The sequence below is a fragment of the Hyperoodon ampullatus genome, assembly GCF_949752795.1.
Source record: "Hyperoodon ampullatus genome assembly, chromosome: 1".
Taxonomy (NCBI): domain Eukaryota; kingdom Metazoa; phylum Chordata; class Mammalia; order Artiodactyla; family Ziphiidae; genus Hyperoodon; species Hyperoodon ampullatus.
The window spans coordinates 147,302,124-147,317,988 of NC_136914.1; the positions used below are offsets into that span (position 1 = coordinate 147,302,124).

At 39.1% G+C, this 15,865-nt stretch overlaps 1 protein-coding gene and 1 long non-coding RNA gene across 3 annotated transcripts in view; one reads left to right on the forward strand and one right to left on the reverse strand.

The window, feature by feature from the left end:
* Positions 1-8,612, forward strand: part of PRSS12 (serine protease 12) — a gene marked incomplete at both ends in the record, with an annotated part of 70,680 nt that extends 62,068 nt beyond the window's left edge. For both annotated transcript variants that reach the window (XM_079706332.1, XM_079706331.1), the window contains 2 exons: positions 6,089-6,369; positions 8,305-8,612. In XM_079706332.1, coding sequence (XP_079562458.1) covers positions 6,089-6,369; positions 8,305-8,612 — 589 coding nt within the window. The remainder of the gene's footprint in view (positions 1-6,088; positions 6,370-8,304) is intronic.
* A 2,277-nt stretch (positions 8,613-10,889) lies between these two features.
* On the reverse strand, positions 10,890-11,940 carry LOC307054593. The gene is made up of 3 exons (XR_013810943.1): positions 11,565-11,940; positions 11,272-11,314; positions 10,890-11,041 (listed from the first exon to the last, which is right to left on the reverse strand). It is a non-coding gene; the product is annotated as an uncharacterized lncRNA (long non-coding RNA).
* Between the last annotated feature and the right edge of the window lie 3,925 nt (positions 11,941-15,865).

Consider the following 15,865-nt stretch of genomic DNA (forward strand, 5'->3'; position numbering starts at 1 on the left):
CTGCTCTGAAAATCAGAAATATCTAAATTATTAGACATTATAATTAGAAAGATGAGCCAGAGTAATGGGACTTTTTTTTTTTTAAGTTTTACCTTTTTTAAAAAAAATTTATTTATTTATTTATAGCTGTGTTGGGTCTGTGTTTCTGTGCGAGGGCTTTCTCTAGTTGTGGCAAGCAGGGGCCACTCTTCATTGCGGTGCGTGGGCCTCTCACTATTGTGGCCTCTCTTGTTGCGGAGCACAGGCTCCAGACGCACAGGCTCAGTAGTTGTGGCTCACGGGCCTAGTTGCTCCGCGGCATGTGGGATCTTCCCAGACCAGGGCTCGAACCCATGTCCCCTGCATTGCCAGGCAGATTCTCAACACTGTGCCACCAGGGAAGCCTGGGACTTCTTTTTAAGAACAAAATGTGTGCAGTACTTAACATATGTTCCACCATGACCTAGTATATGGTAGAGTTCTTAAGGACATGGTCTTTGGTGATATACACAATACCATCAACTATGCTAAAACCATTTCCTGAACACACACTATATGTATGTAAGGGAGAGTGCGAGGTTCTACAGGGAACGTCTCTTCTCCATAAGCAACTGGAACCATTTACACAAGCAATTTCAGTCAACTACTTTTTGAGTTTCATCCAGATAACAGAGAAAAAAAAAAGATTCTAGAAGTAGCAGATGTGTACCGGCTGATGTAAAATACTGTCTTTTTGAAGAGATGAATCTATAAGGAAAGAAAATGACCGTCATAAAGAAAATGACCATCACCTGAATTAACTCTTCTAATTCTAGAAAATTTTAATTGTAGTTTAATTCCAGAATCTCAGAGAAATTAGAATAGTGGATTTTACTAACTGCCCTGTCTCAGATCCTCTCTTGCTCAAACTTGTCCAGGAATTTCATCCAATTTTTATTTGAGGGGGAGTTGAAAGCATTTCAGCAAAGCAAACAACTGAATGGCTGTGTCAGCCAAAACCTGAAATGTTTGTTTTAGAAGCGTTTTTGAATAAAGTGTATCAAAATAACAAAAAGCTCAACTAGAAAGACCTTAAAATGCATTGAAAAAGAATTCCTTGATATATTTTTCTTGAGAAGCCTAGAACCATAGAAAATGATTTCAAAGTGCAAAATCATACTGGTAACCTCAGCCAAAGTGTTATCCCTGAAGTATATAATTGCACTCACTAGGAGAGGTGACACTGGAAGACAAATATTTGGTTAGAAAAGTAATCCAGCCTTGTGTCAGATGCTCTTCAAATTCCAAGCATAAATCTATTCTAAGAATAACTGGAGTGAAAGGAGTGTGGGAATCACTGCTTGGATTTAGCTGGTCCATTTCTTAAATCAGGATGACTTTAAAAGTATAGATTCTAATAAGGAACTTCATCTTAACAAGAATGATGCATTTTTCCTTCTTGTCAGGTAAATATTTTATTTTTATTCTCAGGTTAATATCAACTCCTGCTTGGTGAGCATATTAATTTGGGAGTATACTCAAAAATACCCGCTGAAATCTACCTGATCTGAGGACACAGTATAAGTATGGAATGTGTACATGTTTGTGTTATGGCAGTCTGTTAGTCATCTCTTAGGATGCTCACTTCACCCAGTGAAATTCCAGGCATGAAGAGGCAGGCGTTATGCCCGTGCCTTTGTCTCTGGTTCAGTGGTTCTCCAGACTGACTGTGAATTTGGATTACCCATGGTCCTACATCAGCCCTATTAATTTAATGTTCTCAGAGTTTGTATGGCCTGGACATTTGTATTCTTTTTTTTTTTTGAGGTACGCGGGCCTCTCACTGTTGCGGCCCCTCCCGCCGCGGAGCACAGGCTCTGGATGCGTAGGCCCAGCGGCCACGGCCCATGGGCCCAGCCGCTCCGCAGCATGTGGGATCCTCCCGGACCAGGGCACGAACCCATGTCCCCTGCATAGGCAGGTGGACTCTCAACCACTGCGCCACCAGGGAAGCCCCTGGACATTTGTATTCTTAAAAGTGGTACAGGTGATTCTGATGAACAGCTAGTATTAATGAGAACATTAGCTCTTTGTGGAGACTTTTTTTAAAAAGTAACTTTTGTGAGGGTGTTGTTATAACATAGGAATTGGTGAGAGGAGGTCTCATTTCAGTAAGTACGGGATCAGACTGTATGTATGTGAACAGAACGTGTCTTCCAAAGGAAGTCATTTAACATATATTTATTAAGAGCTTTCTCTGTGCAAACCACTTTGCTTGGTGCTGAGGATACAAAAGTGAGCATGACATGGACTTTACACTTAAGGAGCCTTTAACTGGGGAGACCTGACATCTTAACAAGTGGTAGAAGCTGTTATAAACGCTCTGACAGTGCTATTGCGAGTGTTCAAAAGAAGGATTGGCTAGCTTTCAGGGAGGGCAGGAAGAGCTTACTAGGAGATCTTGAGACTTGAAAGATAATATCAGTTTTTGCCATATTAGGATGAGGGGTGGAGGGAATGATATTGCAAATAGTCTGAATAAAGACAGGTTTGTCAGATACCTCTTCAAGCGGCCAGAATGACAGGGACACAGACACGAGGACGAGGGTGGTATCAGAGAGGTGGACAAGGGCCATTCCTGGATGGGTTTGTATATCATTTAAGGAATTTGAACTTTACTATGTAGACAGTGAAGGGTATCTATCTGGAAGGGTATCCAGAAGAGTAGTTATATTGTTAGATAGAAACATTGCTCTGGCTGCAATGTGAAGGATGGCTTGAAAAAGTTGAAACTTGAAGCAGCAAGGCCATTCAGCAGACTGCTGTAGTAATCCAGGCATGAAGTGACGCATTAAGGCAAGATTTCCCAAGACTTTAAAACTGGGATATTTAAAAAATAAATTTCCTTGCTGTAGAAATGTCCTGTTTCTTTGTTCACTGGCTGAAGACTCAATTTTTAGATAATGTAGGATATATTCATATAGCCAGTTTAGATGCAAGGATTATTTTAGCTAAGTGTCACAGCTCTTTTTCAAAGAATGGAAAATATTGTTGCAATAAAACTTTTCTTTTTGGTTGAACAGTAATGTAATTATCTTAAATATAAAAAGTTGACATATGAAGGGAATGTCTCATAACTCGAGCTTAAAAGTTATAAGCAACACAAGAAACTGCATTAAAGAAAAATTAAAAAATAGGATGCCTACTTTATGCCATAGTATTTCTCTAGACCAGTGTTATCTACTAGAAATATAACGTGAGCCACAAATACAAATCTTGTATATAAGTTTAAATTTTCTAGTAGCCACATTAAAAGATTAAAAAACCAAATGGGTGAAATTAACTTCACCCATATGATATATTGATATATATATATATATATATATCATTGTATATAATGATATATTTCATTTAACTCAGTATATCCAAAATATCATTGCAAAATAGGATATAAAATTGAGATATTTGATAGCCTTATTATCTAGAGAAACAATATATTTTATATTCTTTTTTCATAGTAAATATTTGAAATCTTGTGCATATTTTTGTACTTTTAGCACATCTCATTTTGGACCAACTGCATTTCAAGCACTTCATTAGCCACATGTGGCTACTGTACTGGACAGTGAAGCTTGAGATAATTTCTTAAATTCCACTCCAAAGATATATGAAACATTTAAGCAGCACTTTCAAGGATGCATTGACAGTTATTCTTGTTAGAAACATAAATCACTTGGGATTTTGCTTTAAAACCTGAATATATTAATGAGTCATATTGAATTTTTAAAATACATTAGTATCAATACACAGAAAGTAGAAGTGAGAGTTATTTAAATATCTGATTATTCTTCATGACTATTACTTTTTGAGTTTCAGGATATGAAATAATCCTAAATTTAAAGTTTTAAGTGGAATCCATAAGAAGATAGTCTCTAGGTACAATATATGAAAAGCCTTCTGAACTTTAAAGATATGTGATAATTTAAGGTTGAAAATGGAGAATTTCAAGCAACCACAGGAAATTATTAGTTTCACAGATCACTGGTAGGTGGTTGTGTAAGCTAAATCATCTTTGTTGCATTGTTCAGTTTTTTGAGCTGACACAGTTAAGAAAATCACTTTATATATTGCAATGTTGTCAGAGCCCTACTTAGGGCTATAAGAATCTTTGAGCAACTTATAATTTCCAGAAATTTTATAGGAATAAATGAAAGGTTATTTCAAATAGGCAGTCACTAGAAACTTCCAGTTTTTGAATACCACTTCTCTAAATTCACGTTCAAGTACAGGACCCATTTCCAGTGGAAGATATTGAAGTTTTGATTAAAAAAAAAAAATTAAGGTGAGAGCTGTTAAATGTTCCTTTTGAACAGTCAGATGCTAGCGGAAAGTAGGTGGTGAGTTGATGAAACCAGAGTTGGAGTTTTGGCAGATCAGGGAAAGAAGGATTGAGAGCTTTTGCAAAAGAGTGATGATGGAATCCAAGCCTTGTAAGAAATCATAAGCAGAGTGAGAATGACATGAAAAAACTAGTGGGGCCGACGGATTGAAGTCCAGTGGGGGTGAAGAGCTGTGGATGGAGCTGTAAAACTGTAAAGATAGGAGGTACTTAAGTATGAGTAGAGCTGTAAAACTGTCAAGATGAGATGCTTGAAATCAAGACTTCAAAAATGTGTAATATTTGGTGAGTATGAGCTGTAGGTGTGGGGCTGAGATCAAGCAGAGAAAACACTCTCTGCAGGTGAGGTTAGGGAACTAAAAGGGAAAGGTGTTGGGAATTAAGTCATTGAGAATGTTTTAAGTAGCTATAGAGGGGAAGCGAGCAAGGTGCTATACTCTTCAGTGAGAAAGAGGAAGTGATCAGGAGGTGGGTTGGATGATGTATTTTAGGTTGGTGGTTCTCAAGTGGGGACAATATGCACCCTAGGGAATATTTGGAATGTCTGGAGACATTTTTGGTTGTCAAACTGGGGTGTGTGTATAGGAGTGTGCATGCTACTGGCATCTAGTGAATAGAGGCCAGGGATGCTTCTAAACATCCTACAATGCACAGCACAGCTCCTTACAACAAATGATAATCTGGTCCCAAATGTCAGTAGTGCTGAGGTTGAGAAACTGCTTTAGGCAGATGTATCAGAATCAAGATATGTTGGCTGAAAAACAGGCTGAGAACTGTCAATCAAGTAAATATTGTATTTCTATTTTAATTGAATAGTTCCTATGGAAAAAAGACACATTCATTAAAAATAAACATTCATTCATTCACTAAATCAACAAACATATGCTGCATTCCTACTTAACTGGCATCACTATTCTCAATGTGTAAGATTCATCAGTGAACACAAAGATCCCTGCCCTTGAGTACCTTTTGTTCAAGGTGTGGGGGGGAGACAGAGAACAATAAATACAATAAACAGTAAATTAGATAATTTGTTAGAAAGTGTTTAATAAAAAAGGAAAAGTAAAGCAGATTAAGGATATTGGGAGTACTGGGGGATGGGAGCACAAGCAAGGGTGGGTTGCAATTTTAGATGTCAAGGTAGGTCTTACTGAGGTGATGTCTGAACAAAGATTTAAGAGATGAGAGCATATAATGAATGTATGTTGCCCTGAAGATAGTTTTGGTTTGCATTCAGTTCACAGAAAAGGGGAGTGAAGTGGATTGTGCTAAGTGCTTTGGGGGATACAGAGTTAAATCAGTTTCCGCCCTCATGGAATTTCATGATGAACTAACAATCTTGGAAATGATAGAAAAATGACGACAGCAAACACAGGATGGTAATTTTGCCCTATACTATTTGTTCCTGTTTTGATCCTTTTTCATGGTGGGGAAATGACAGGTTAGTGATCAGCCCTTACTTTCCACATTTGCTCCTTCTCAGAAAACAGAGTTAGATGGTAACCTGGGTTAAATAGTGAAATGAATGAAGAAAAAAAGTGATGACAGTGGGTTTACAGTGTGACCCCAAGAGCAGTGGGATCAGAGAAAAGGAAAGGAAGGTTAAACTTATAAAAGGGATTAATGATTTGGAAGAAAGGCTTACAAGCATCTCTATTAACCTTCCTGGCTGACAGTTATCAATTTACAACATTTGAAACAAGCTTCCCATTAGCTCTCTCTGCCTCCCAGGTATGGTAACAGCACTAGGAACTATGCTGTTCGGGTTGGGGATTATCATACTCTGGTGCCGGAGGAGTTTGAAGAAGAAATTGGAGTTCAGCAGATTGTGATTCACCGGGAGTATCGACCAGACAGCAGTGACTACGACATCGCCCTGGTTAGATTACAAGGACCAGAAGAACAATGTGCCAGATTCAGCAGCCACGTTTTGCCAGCCTGTTTGCCACTCCGGAGAGAGAGGCCACAGAAAACAGCCTCCAATTGTTACATAACAGGATGGGGAGACACAGGTAACAAATAACCCAAAGACACAATTAAAAGCTGGGCACCTGCTTGTGTCTGGGATTATCCATACATTTGGGTGTACAGTGGGTAGCAAAATCTTAAAGGGGGTTCAGGCTTAGTTGTCTGGAGATTTCGCCAAGTGTGAGATGCATGCATGTAATCTGGATTCATACCCTGAGGGTATGAATTAGAACTTAGACCCTACTCAGGACTTGGGCCTAGCTGTCTCTATTTTAAAAAGTTTTCCTTGGGCTTCCCTGGTGGCGCAGTGGTTGAGAGTCCGCCTGCCGATGCAGGGGACACGGGTTCGTGCCCCGGTCTGGGAAGATCCCACATGCCGCGGAGCGGCTAGGCCCGTGAGCCATGGCCGCTGAGCCTGCACATCCGGAGCCTGTGCTCCGCAACGGGAGAGGCCACAACGGTGAGGGGCCTGCGTACCAGGGTGGGGGGGGTGAGTTTTCCTAATGACTTTGATGTAGCTCCCCCAGCAAAGAGCTTTGGTGTTTGATGGTTTCTTTGTAATGGAGCCCTTTATCAAAGTGAATCTTATGCAGAATTCCTAAATGAAGAACAGACAAAAATCAGAGCTGCTGAGGTTCAAGTGGAAGGATCCAGCTCACTTGGGTTTCTCCTTCCACAACCCCCTTCTCACTCTTACCACCTCCCCATCCCCAAGCAGGATAGTGTTCAGCTTTCTGTATTGTCTTGCTAGAGTTAACATGAGCTAGTGCCTGCTCAGGATGGTCTTCGAAACATCTAGGTCTCACCTGGATTAGGTGCTTGACTCACACATGACTACTGAGTAAGGAGAAATGATTGGGTTGACTGCTTTCCATGAGAAGTAATTAACACTGAAAAGAACATCAAATAAGTATTTCTACAGGTGATAATTTCAATAAGGTTATATTTAGTAAATGTAAGTATTTGTTTTCATTTTATCGCATGCTACATTAAATCTGGGCTTTAAACTTACGTTATTTCATAGCAGCAAAATGTAGAACATCTGTAGCAGATATACAATACTGAAAGAGTTCTGCGACCAATCCTGAAATAAACCTTAAAAAGTGGAAACATTTCCTGGATGATATAATGGAATCAGGTCAGAGTAAATGCCTTCTCACGCTATGCTGATCTGTGAGGCAAACTGAAGGCTGGAGTATAGCTGCTGAAATTATTACTTCATTAGGAAAGTGAATCAATCACCTCCCTTTAGACACTACATCTGAATAGAGATGACAAAGAAAGTAAATTTTACAGAATGTTTTATTATGGATGAATCACTCCAGTTAAGTAAATTGGATTGGACAATAATGTGGAGTTTAGATCCAAGAAAAGGCTATCATGGAGAACCTATCAATTATACATTTTAGCCACTAAATAGAGAATAAGTGGCTTACTAGTAAATAGAATACATTAACAAGTGGTTAAACTTCAGCCTGTTTCTATGTAAGAATATTGTTTCTGAATCATCTTTATGAAATACCATGTTTCTCTTGAGGATAGTAATTGCCACCTTATGTGCTTATATAGAATTATTTTTAATTAATCCTCAAGTCAGTAAAGTAGATGAGTCCTACAGCAGTGGATTTGCTAATACAGAACCAGCATGAATGCACCCTCAGTGTTTTAATATACAGAATTCAAATTCTAAAGCCTGCACAAATGTGCTTTCTGTAGGTTACCTTTTTCTACTGGGCAAGTCCGTAAGCATTACTAAAGTATTCTTCAAAAAATGCAGTACTGAGAAACAGAATGGTGAAGGGTTAGAGTACGGTTAAGTGCAAATTAAAAAAATACCATTTATAGTTACCACTCAAACTACACTAATGCCACAATAGGGCTTTTTAATAGGGCTATTAAATGTTCATTAAACTGTTAAATGTAGCTCTTTTTGCTCCCATCTTTACCTGGAATCTAATTCAATTATTTGGTCTGCATAGGACGAGCCTACTCAAGAACTCTACAACAAGCAGCCATCCCCTTACTTCCCAAGAGGTTTTGTGAAGACCGTTATAAGGGTCGATTTACAGGAAGGATGCTCTGTGCTGGAAACCTCCATGAACACCAACGTGTGGACAGCTGCCAGGGAGACAGCGGAGGACCACTCATGTGTGAACGGCCAGGAGAGAGCTGGGTTGTATACGGGGTGACCTCCTGGGGATATGGCTGTGGGGTCAAGGATTCCCCTGGTGTGTATACCAAAGTCTCAGCCTTTGTACCTTGGATAAAAAGTGTCACCAAACTGTAATCCTTCATGGAAACCTCAAGAAAATAATATTTAGAGAATCTGTTGGAAACTTTCCAACATTGGCATTTAGCCGAGATGCCAACTAATGGGAACGGAGATCCCTGTTTCTGTGTTTTGTGTTGTGATAAGAACTGCGCATCCCTTTGCTGCTTGAGAATTTGTGATGTGAACATTTTGGCTACAGATACCTCAGTGTAGTAATGATTATCCTTATTTAGCATTGTTGCCTACCCAAATTAGTTTAATGGACACTAAATTCATTATTCTCATCAGTCTCATCTCTGCCTGTTTTCAGCATTCTCCAGAGATTATTGTATATTGATTGTGCAGTCAGGCTGTTTTTACATTTATTTGGATTGAGAACTCCTTTATAACTGAATCAATATGGTATATATTCATAAAGAGCCTACATTTGATATAAAAAAATACTCTTTACTATACTCAAAATAAGAGTGGCATCGTTTTCTGTTCATGTAATTTTTTAAGCTCAGATTTTTTTCATTAGGCTGATAAAAAAAAAAATCAGACCACATCTTTCTGGCCTTTCGTGAGAAAATTGAAGGCCAAAAAAGATAAAGGAATTCTGTTATAAACAGACTGGAAAAGAATATCATTGTCACAGTACATTCCTGAATGAAGCCTTTGTACCAAGCACTATGGCAACTAAAGAGAAAAACATTCTAGCTACCTTTTATGTTGTTAGCACAATTCAGCATTCCTGATAACATAATAAAGAATGCCTTCAAATTGTTTAATGCACAACCTAATTCAATCTGCTTGATTATTTTTAATCACTTCAAATTTACAGCTTGGTAAAACAAAAATGTTTTTTCCTTAGCATCATGCTCTTTTCCAGACAATGATTTAAGAGTGCCACCTATTGCAACCTTCTGGTAACTAACTTAAACCTGCAGACTATCCTGATACAGTCCCATCTAATAAAAATAGACTATTAAAAATGCTTTCCCTGTCTATAGTTTGGAAAAGTCTAAAATAACTGTTATATTTAATCCATATACCACTTATGTGCTAGGTGGCTATGCACCTCATTGACAATTTATAAAAGGTAAGATTTTATATTTCTAGTTTTCAAATGGGTTAACAGGCAGAGGCCAAGATGAGACAGCTGTTGAAAGGCTTTGAATCCAAACTCCAGGACAGGAAGAGTCCCAGTGCAGACAAGAGCATCTCCTCCCACCCCTCTAACCCATAAAGGTAAGGAGAACCATAGGTTCTCCCTCTATTTCCCAAAGGAGTAAGGGATAGCTGCTTATGTATCCTACAGGGCATTCTTGGTAGCAGCACAAAATCTTTGCCCAAATGTAAAAACTAAGCCCTCAGGATACTTGAGTAATCCTTATCAGAGGTGACATGACTGCTATCATGAGTCCTTCCCAAAATCCCAGGTAGTGAAAAAAGGTGAAGCTTGTGAGTGCAAACTATAGGATTAAGAATGCTTAAGTAATCCTCTTAAGTGGCTAAATCACCATGGAGGGACTTCACCCCCATCCCTTTCCCTTCTGTATCATATTGCATCCCTTTTGTAAATTCTGAGTTATGTAAAAAAACTGGTGCTAACCTAAAAGTGCTTTATAGTTTACTACTTGGCAGAACTGCAATGCAGTTCAAGTAGAATAGCATTAATACATTTTCTAAACACTCATGACTTTGGTAAAGGAAAAACTTTGCATTTACATCTAGAGATGACAGAGCTATAGACGGTGCACACATGCACAAGGGCTTGGGAAAAACCTGCATGCAGGTGAGAAAATTTATCTTCCTGAAAGTTTCTCATGGGCCATCCTTGTAAATGAACTACAGCGCTGATGCAAACATTTATATTGGCTTTTTAACTAGACCAGAGGCTGGCAAACTTAAAGAACAGATAGTTAACAGATGGCCTGCAGTTTGCTCAGCCTTGAGGTAGAATGTTTAGTTCATAAAATATGCATTCATCATAGCTTATTTTTTTCTTGTTAAATGTTAAGTGTGAGTTTTAAAGATGCACGTGTTCAGTGCACATCTGTGTAAGTTAAGTGCATAGCTTTTCACCGTGCAGTTTCCTTAATCTTCTGTGCGGTATTAAATGACCCTGCTCTCTTCCTCAGGGGTAAACTGGTTTTTATGTATAAGAGTTTTCCCCAAATAATACCTTACACAACAATACTAATTCATGTTATTTCCACTCGAGCTCCCAACAGTGGAACAGGAGGTAGCCTGTTCACTACTTGTAGTTACCTTTGCACTTATTAGTCATTCAGTCAGGGAACACTGACATCTGTACAAATCGAGCATTTTATTGATACAGCAAGGAAGCACTTATTTATTCTCCATTTAAATACCATACTTGAGATTTAAAATCACATTTGGCAGTGTACTTCAGGATGCTAAGTAAGACTTCACCCATATCGCTTTGGGTTTCTTGACTTCTGCAAGAGAAGAAAACCAGCTTTATAAAACTCTAATTTGTGTACTTACCTCATGGTGCTGAGTCTTAGCAGCTACTTCAGTTACTTTCTATTCAGTTGGCTATTAACTCTTTTAAATTACAAAATGCCAGCAAACTATGCCAATTTTGGCCTTCCAAATCCTTAGCACTAAGGGTTTCAGATTCAGAAATAAATATATATATATATATATATATAAAACAGGAACGTACCTTGTTGTTTTCCATCATCCATTGGAACAATTAGCTCAGCTTCCTAAAAACATTTGAACAGTAGTTAGATGTCTGCCCAATAACGCAGTACCCTCCTGATTTTTAAAGTGAAGAATGTTACTTGTGCAAGTCAGAATCTGATACCAATTAAATGGTGACAGCTTTGCCAATAAACAAGAATATGCTCTTCCATGGCTAGGAAGGGAGACTGCCACAGCTGACAGGTCCCAAAGATACATGGAGATTCATAATCCCAGAAAAGACCAGCAAGGACAACTGCAGATATTACTCACCACCTGGATCAAACTGGCGGGTTATCAGGATGCGGCGTTACTATTTAATAGTGGTGGAGTAGATTCAAGATGGCCACATGACACCAACAGCGAAACTAATGACCTTAACCGGAGTCATCAGCTGCATTTAACCTTTGCCGGAAGGCCCACGGCCCACGGGCGCTAGTTTTCCGACTCAGCGCCCCCGGCTGAACGTGGCTGCCCCGCGAATCAATGAACATTTAAGTCCACTCAGGCGTTTGAACCTAGAGGTTTTCCAAGCTGACGCTGATCTACTTCTACAAGACTGTTGCATCTCCTGCATTTTAAAGTTGGCCGAAAGTTCTGTCTCAAGTATTTTAGCGCACGAAACACAATGCAGCACTCCCAAGTAAACTCGACGCTTCCCGGATGTAAAAGACCGAGTCCTTCGCCACACGCTCTTTTATAGAGAGGGTGACGCTATTCCGGGGAAGCGCCGCGAGGGGCGGGGCCTACGCGCTTTCTCCCTCCGCCCCGCCCTCCCAGCTCAGCTGAGGTTCCACCCCATCCGTTGGCCACCGCCTTCCTGATGGCCCTCCCCTTCCTCAGCTTCTCCACCCTGCCTCGCCCCCCAGCTAGATCTGGGCTGCTCACGTGGCCTCCGATTCTGACGCGTGCGCATTCAGAGTTGCCAAAAGTTCTCGCGAAATCAGGAAATCTTGCCGGACTCGCGCGTCCGCTGAGTGAAGAAGGCGGAAGCGTTGTTTTGTTAGGAGAGTTACTTTAGAAGTCACCCTTGTTACCAAAGCACCAGGTTCGATAGTTCTCTGCTTCTTAACCTTTTTGTTGGTTGGTTTTCATGGAACTAGCTGATTTTTTTTTTTTTTTTTTTTGGTCTCTGCTAAAAAACTCCGTATCTTCCCGTGTTCCGCCGACATTGCTGTTCCTGAAGCGCAGGTGTCAGTGGTCTGCAATCAGTTTTTGTTTTGTTTTGGAGGAGTCTAATCTCTTAGGAGTATTTGCACTCTACTGAAAGCCTTGCCAAACGATTTTGTAAACACAAGATTAGGAAAAGAAAAGGGTATTAGACCGGACGAGCATGCGGGAGACCCTTTTACATGCGTGTGTGAACGTTTCCCGTGTTTCCTTCGGACCCATGGTTTGTGGTCCACAATCTAGCCGCTCCAGAGCTTCTGTTGACTCTTGCAAGTAGACACCTGGGTCTTAACTTCCCTGCTGTACGTTTCTTTGGGGGTGCAGCTAAAAATATCGTAGGTCTATTTATTGAAAAAGGGAATTACAGACGTTTAGGAATACTTTTAGTCCTAGATATGTGCTTTTTAAGTGCCATTTAAATTTATTTTCTATTTTCCCTTTTAATTTTCCTCCTGTATGAGACAAAAGGGTGGATCGAGGTGAAGCTTTTACTTACTAGTGGACCATTTGGGGCACTATGTTGCAGCAGTTGCTGTCAGGGATAATGTTATCAAGCGATCTGGTGAATAAAGTGCTACAAGAGATATGTGAAGCTTCATGAAATCACTACATACTTTTCTAGGGGAAACAATTTAGGGCAAAAATTTCTGTTATGGTTAGGGTTGGAATGGACAAGTTTATAGGGCATAAAATTAGAACGAACTAAAGTTGTTTTTAAGGCTCACTTTTTCCTTTCTTCACCTTAACTTTACTCTCTTCATGATACTAGTGAATGAAAAGAACTACACAATAATAAGGTTTAAATAACATCACAGTGGGGAATTTTGCCAAATTAGATTTGATTTAGAATCTCTAACTGAGCATGTGTTGTTTTGCTAGGCCTGGTCTAGCAAAATACCACAGACAGGATGTCTTAAACAACAGTAATTTATTTTCTCATAATTTTGGAGACTAGAAGTCTGAGATCAAGGTGTCCACAGGTGTGCTTCTTCAGAGACCTCTTCTTGACCTGTAGATGGGCCTGTTTCTTCACATCGTCTTCTCTCTGTGCCTGTCTATAACTTAATATCTTCTTATAAGGACATCGGTCATATTGGATTAGGGCCTGTCCTAATGACCTCTTTTAACCTCAATTATTTTTTTAAAGACCTTACCTCCAAATATAGTCATAGTCTGAGGTACTGGGGGGTTAGGACTTAAGCATAATGAATTTCGGGGGGACTTAATATAGCCCCTAACACCATTCACTTATGCTAACCTAGTAAGACTTAGTGAAGATCTTAAAATGAATGTTTGTGTTGGGTTAAAGTGCTAAAACACTGGATGAATGAGAGAGAGAGGGAGAGAGAGAGAACCCTCATATTTTGTTTATGCTCTTTTCTCCATCTTGAATGTCTTTCCATCTATTTCCCATCTTTTCTTTTTTTCTTCCTGTAGTTGACATAACGTTAGATTAGTTTCAGGTGTACAACATAATGATCTGATATTTGTATATATTGTGAAATGATCACAATAAGTAAGTCTAGTTAACCTCCATCCTCATACATAGTTAAAACATTTTTTTTTCTTGCGGTGAGAACTTTTAAGATTTACTCTCTTAGTAACTTTCAAATGTGCAATACACTTATTAACTATGGTCACTATGTTGTATATTACATCTCCAGGAGTTACTTATTTTATAACTTGCAGTTTATATTATGAGTCTATGGGTGGTGGTGGTGGTGATTGTTTTTTTGATTCCACATATAAGTGAGATCATACAGTGTTTGTCTTTCTCTGTCCAATGTATTGCATTTAGCATAATACCCTCAAGATCCATCCATATTGTCACAAATGACAAGATTTCATTCTTTTTTATGGCTTAATAGTATTCCTTTGCGTGTGTGTGTGTGTGTGTGTGTGTGTGTGTGTACCACATCTTTTTTCATTCATCCACCAGTGGACACTTAGGTTGTTTCCATATCTTGGCTGTTAAAAATAACCCTTCAGTGAACATGGGGGTGCATATATCTTTTTGAGTTAGTGTTTTGTTTTCTTTGAGTAAATACCAAGGAGTGGAATTGCTGGATCACCCTCTAGTTCTACTTTTAAATTTTTGAAGAACCCTCATAATGTTCTCCATAGTGGCTGCACACCAATTACATTCCCACCAACAGTGCATGAGCGTTCCCTTTTCTCCACATTCTTACCAACACTTGTTATTCCTTGTCTTTTTGATAATAGCCATACTAACATGTGTGAGGTGATATCTCATTATATTTTTGATGTACATTTCCTGATCACTAGTGACATTGAGCATCCTTTCAAGTGCCTCTTGGCTGTTTGCATGTCTTTGGAAAAATGTCTATTTAGATCTTCTGCCCATTTTTTTTTTAAATTGGATTGTTTGTTTTTGCTATTGAGTTGTATGAGTTTTTATATATTTTGGATATTAGCTCCTTAGCAGGATATACGATTTGCAAATATTTTCTCCCATTCAGTAGGCTGCCTTTTCGTTTTGTTGATGGTTTCCTTTGCTGTGCCAAAACCTGTTAGTTTGTTGTAGCCCCACTTGTTTATTTTTGCTTTTGTTACCTGTACTTTTGGGGTCAGTTTCAAAAAATCATCTCCAAGGGACTTCCTTGGTGGTCTAGTGGTTAAAACTATGTGTTTCCAATGCAGGGGGCATGTGTTCAACCCCTGGTCAGGGAACTAAGTTCCCACATGCTGTACGGCACTGAAAAAAAAAAAATCATCACCAAGACTGATGTCAAGGAGCTTACCACCTATGTTTTCTCCTAGGAGTTTTATGGTTTCAGGTCTTACATTCAAGTCTTTAATCCATTTTGAGTTCATTTTTGTGTATGGTGTAAGATAGTGGCCTATTTTTAATCTTTTGCATGTGGTTTTCCAGTTTTCCCAACACCATTTATTGAAGAGACTGTCCTTTCCCTATTGTATATTCTTGGCTCCTGTGTCATAAATTAACTCATTGTATATGTGTGGGTTTATTTCTGGGATCTCTATTCTGTTCTATTGATCTATGTGTCTCTTTCTGTGCCAACACCATGCTGTTTTGATCACTAGAGCTTTGTAGTATAGTTTGAAATCAGGGAGCGTGATGCTTTCAGCTTTGTTCATCTTTCTCAAGATTGCTCTGGCTATTTGGGGTCTTTTGTGATTTCATACAAATTTTATGTTTGTTGTTCCATTTCTGTGAAAAATGCCATTGGAATTTTGGTAAGGATTGCATTGAATCTGTAGATTGCTTTGCATAGTATGGATGTTATAACAATATTCTTCCAATCCATGAGCATGGATAATCTTTCCATTTGTTTGTGTCTTCAGTTTCTTTCATCAGTGTATTATAGTTTTCAGTGTACAAGTCTTTCACCTCCTTGTTGAATTTATTCCTAGGTATTTTA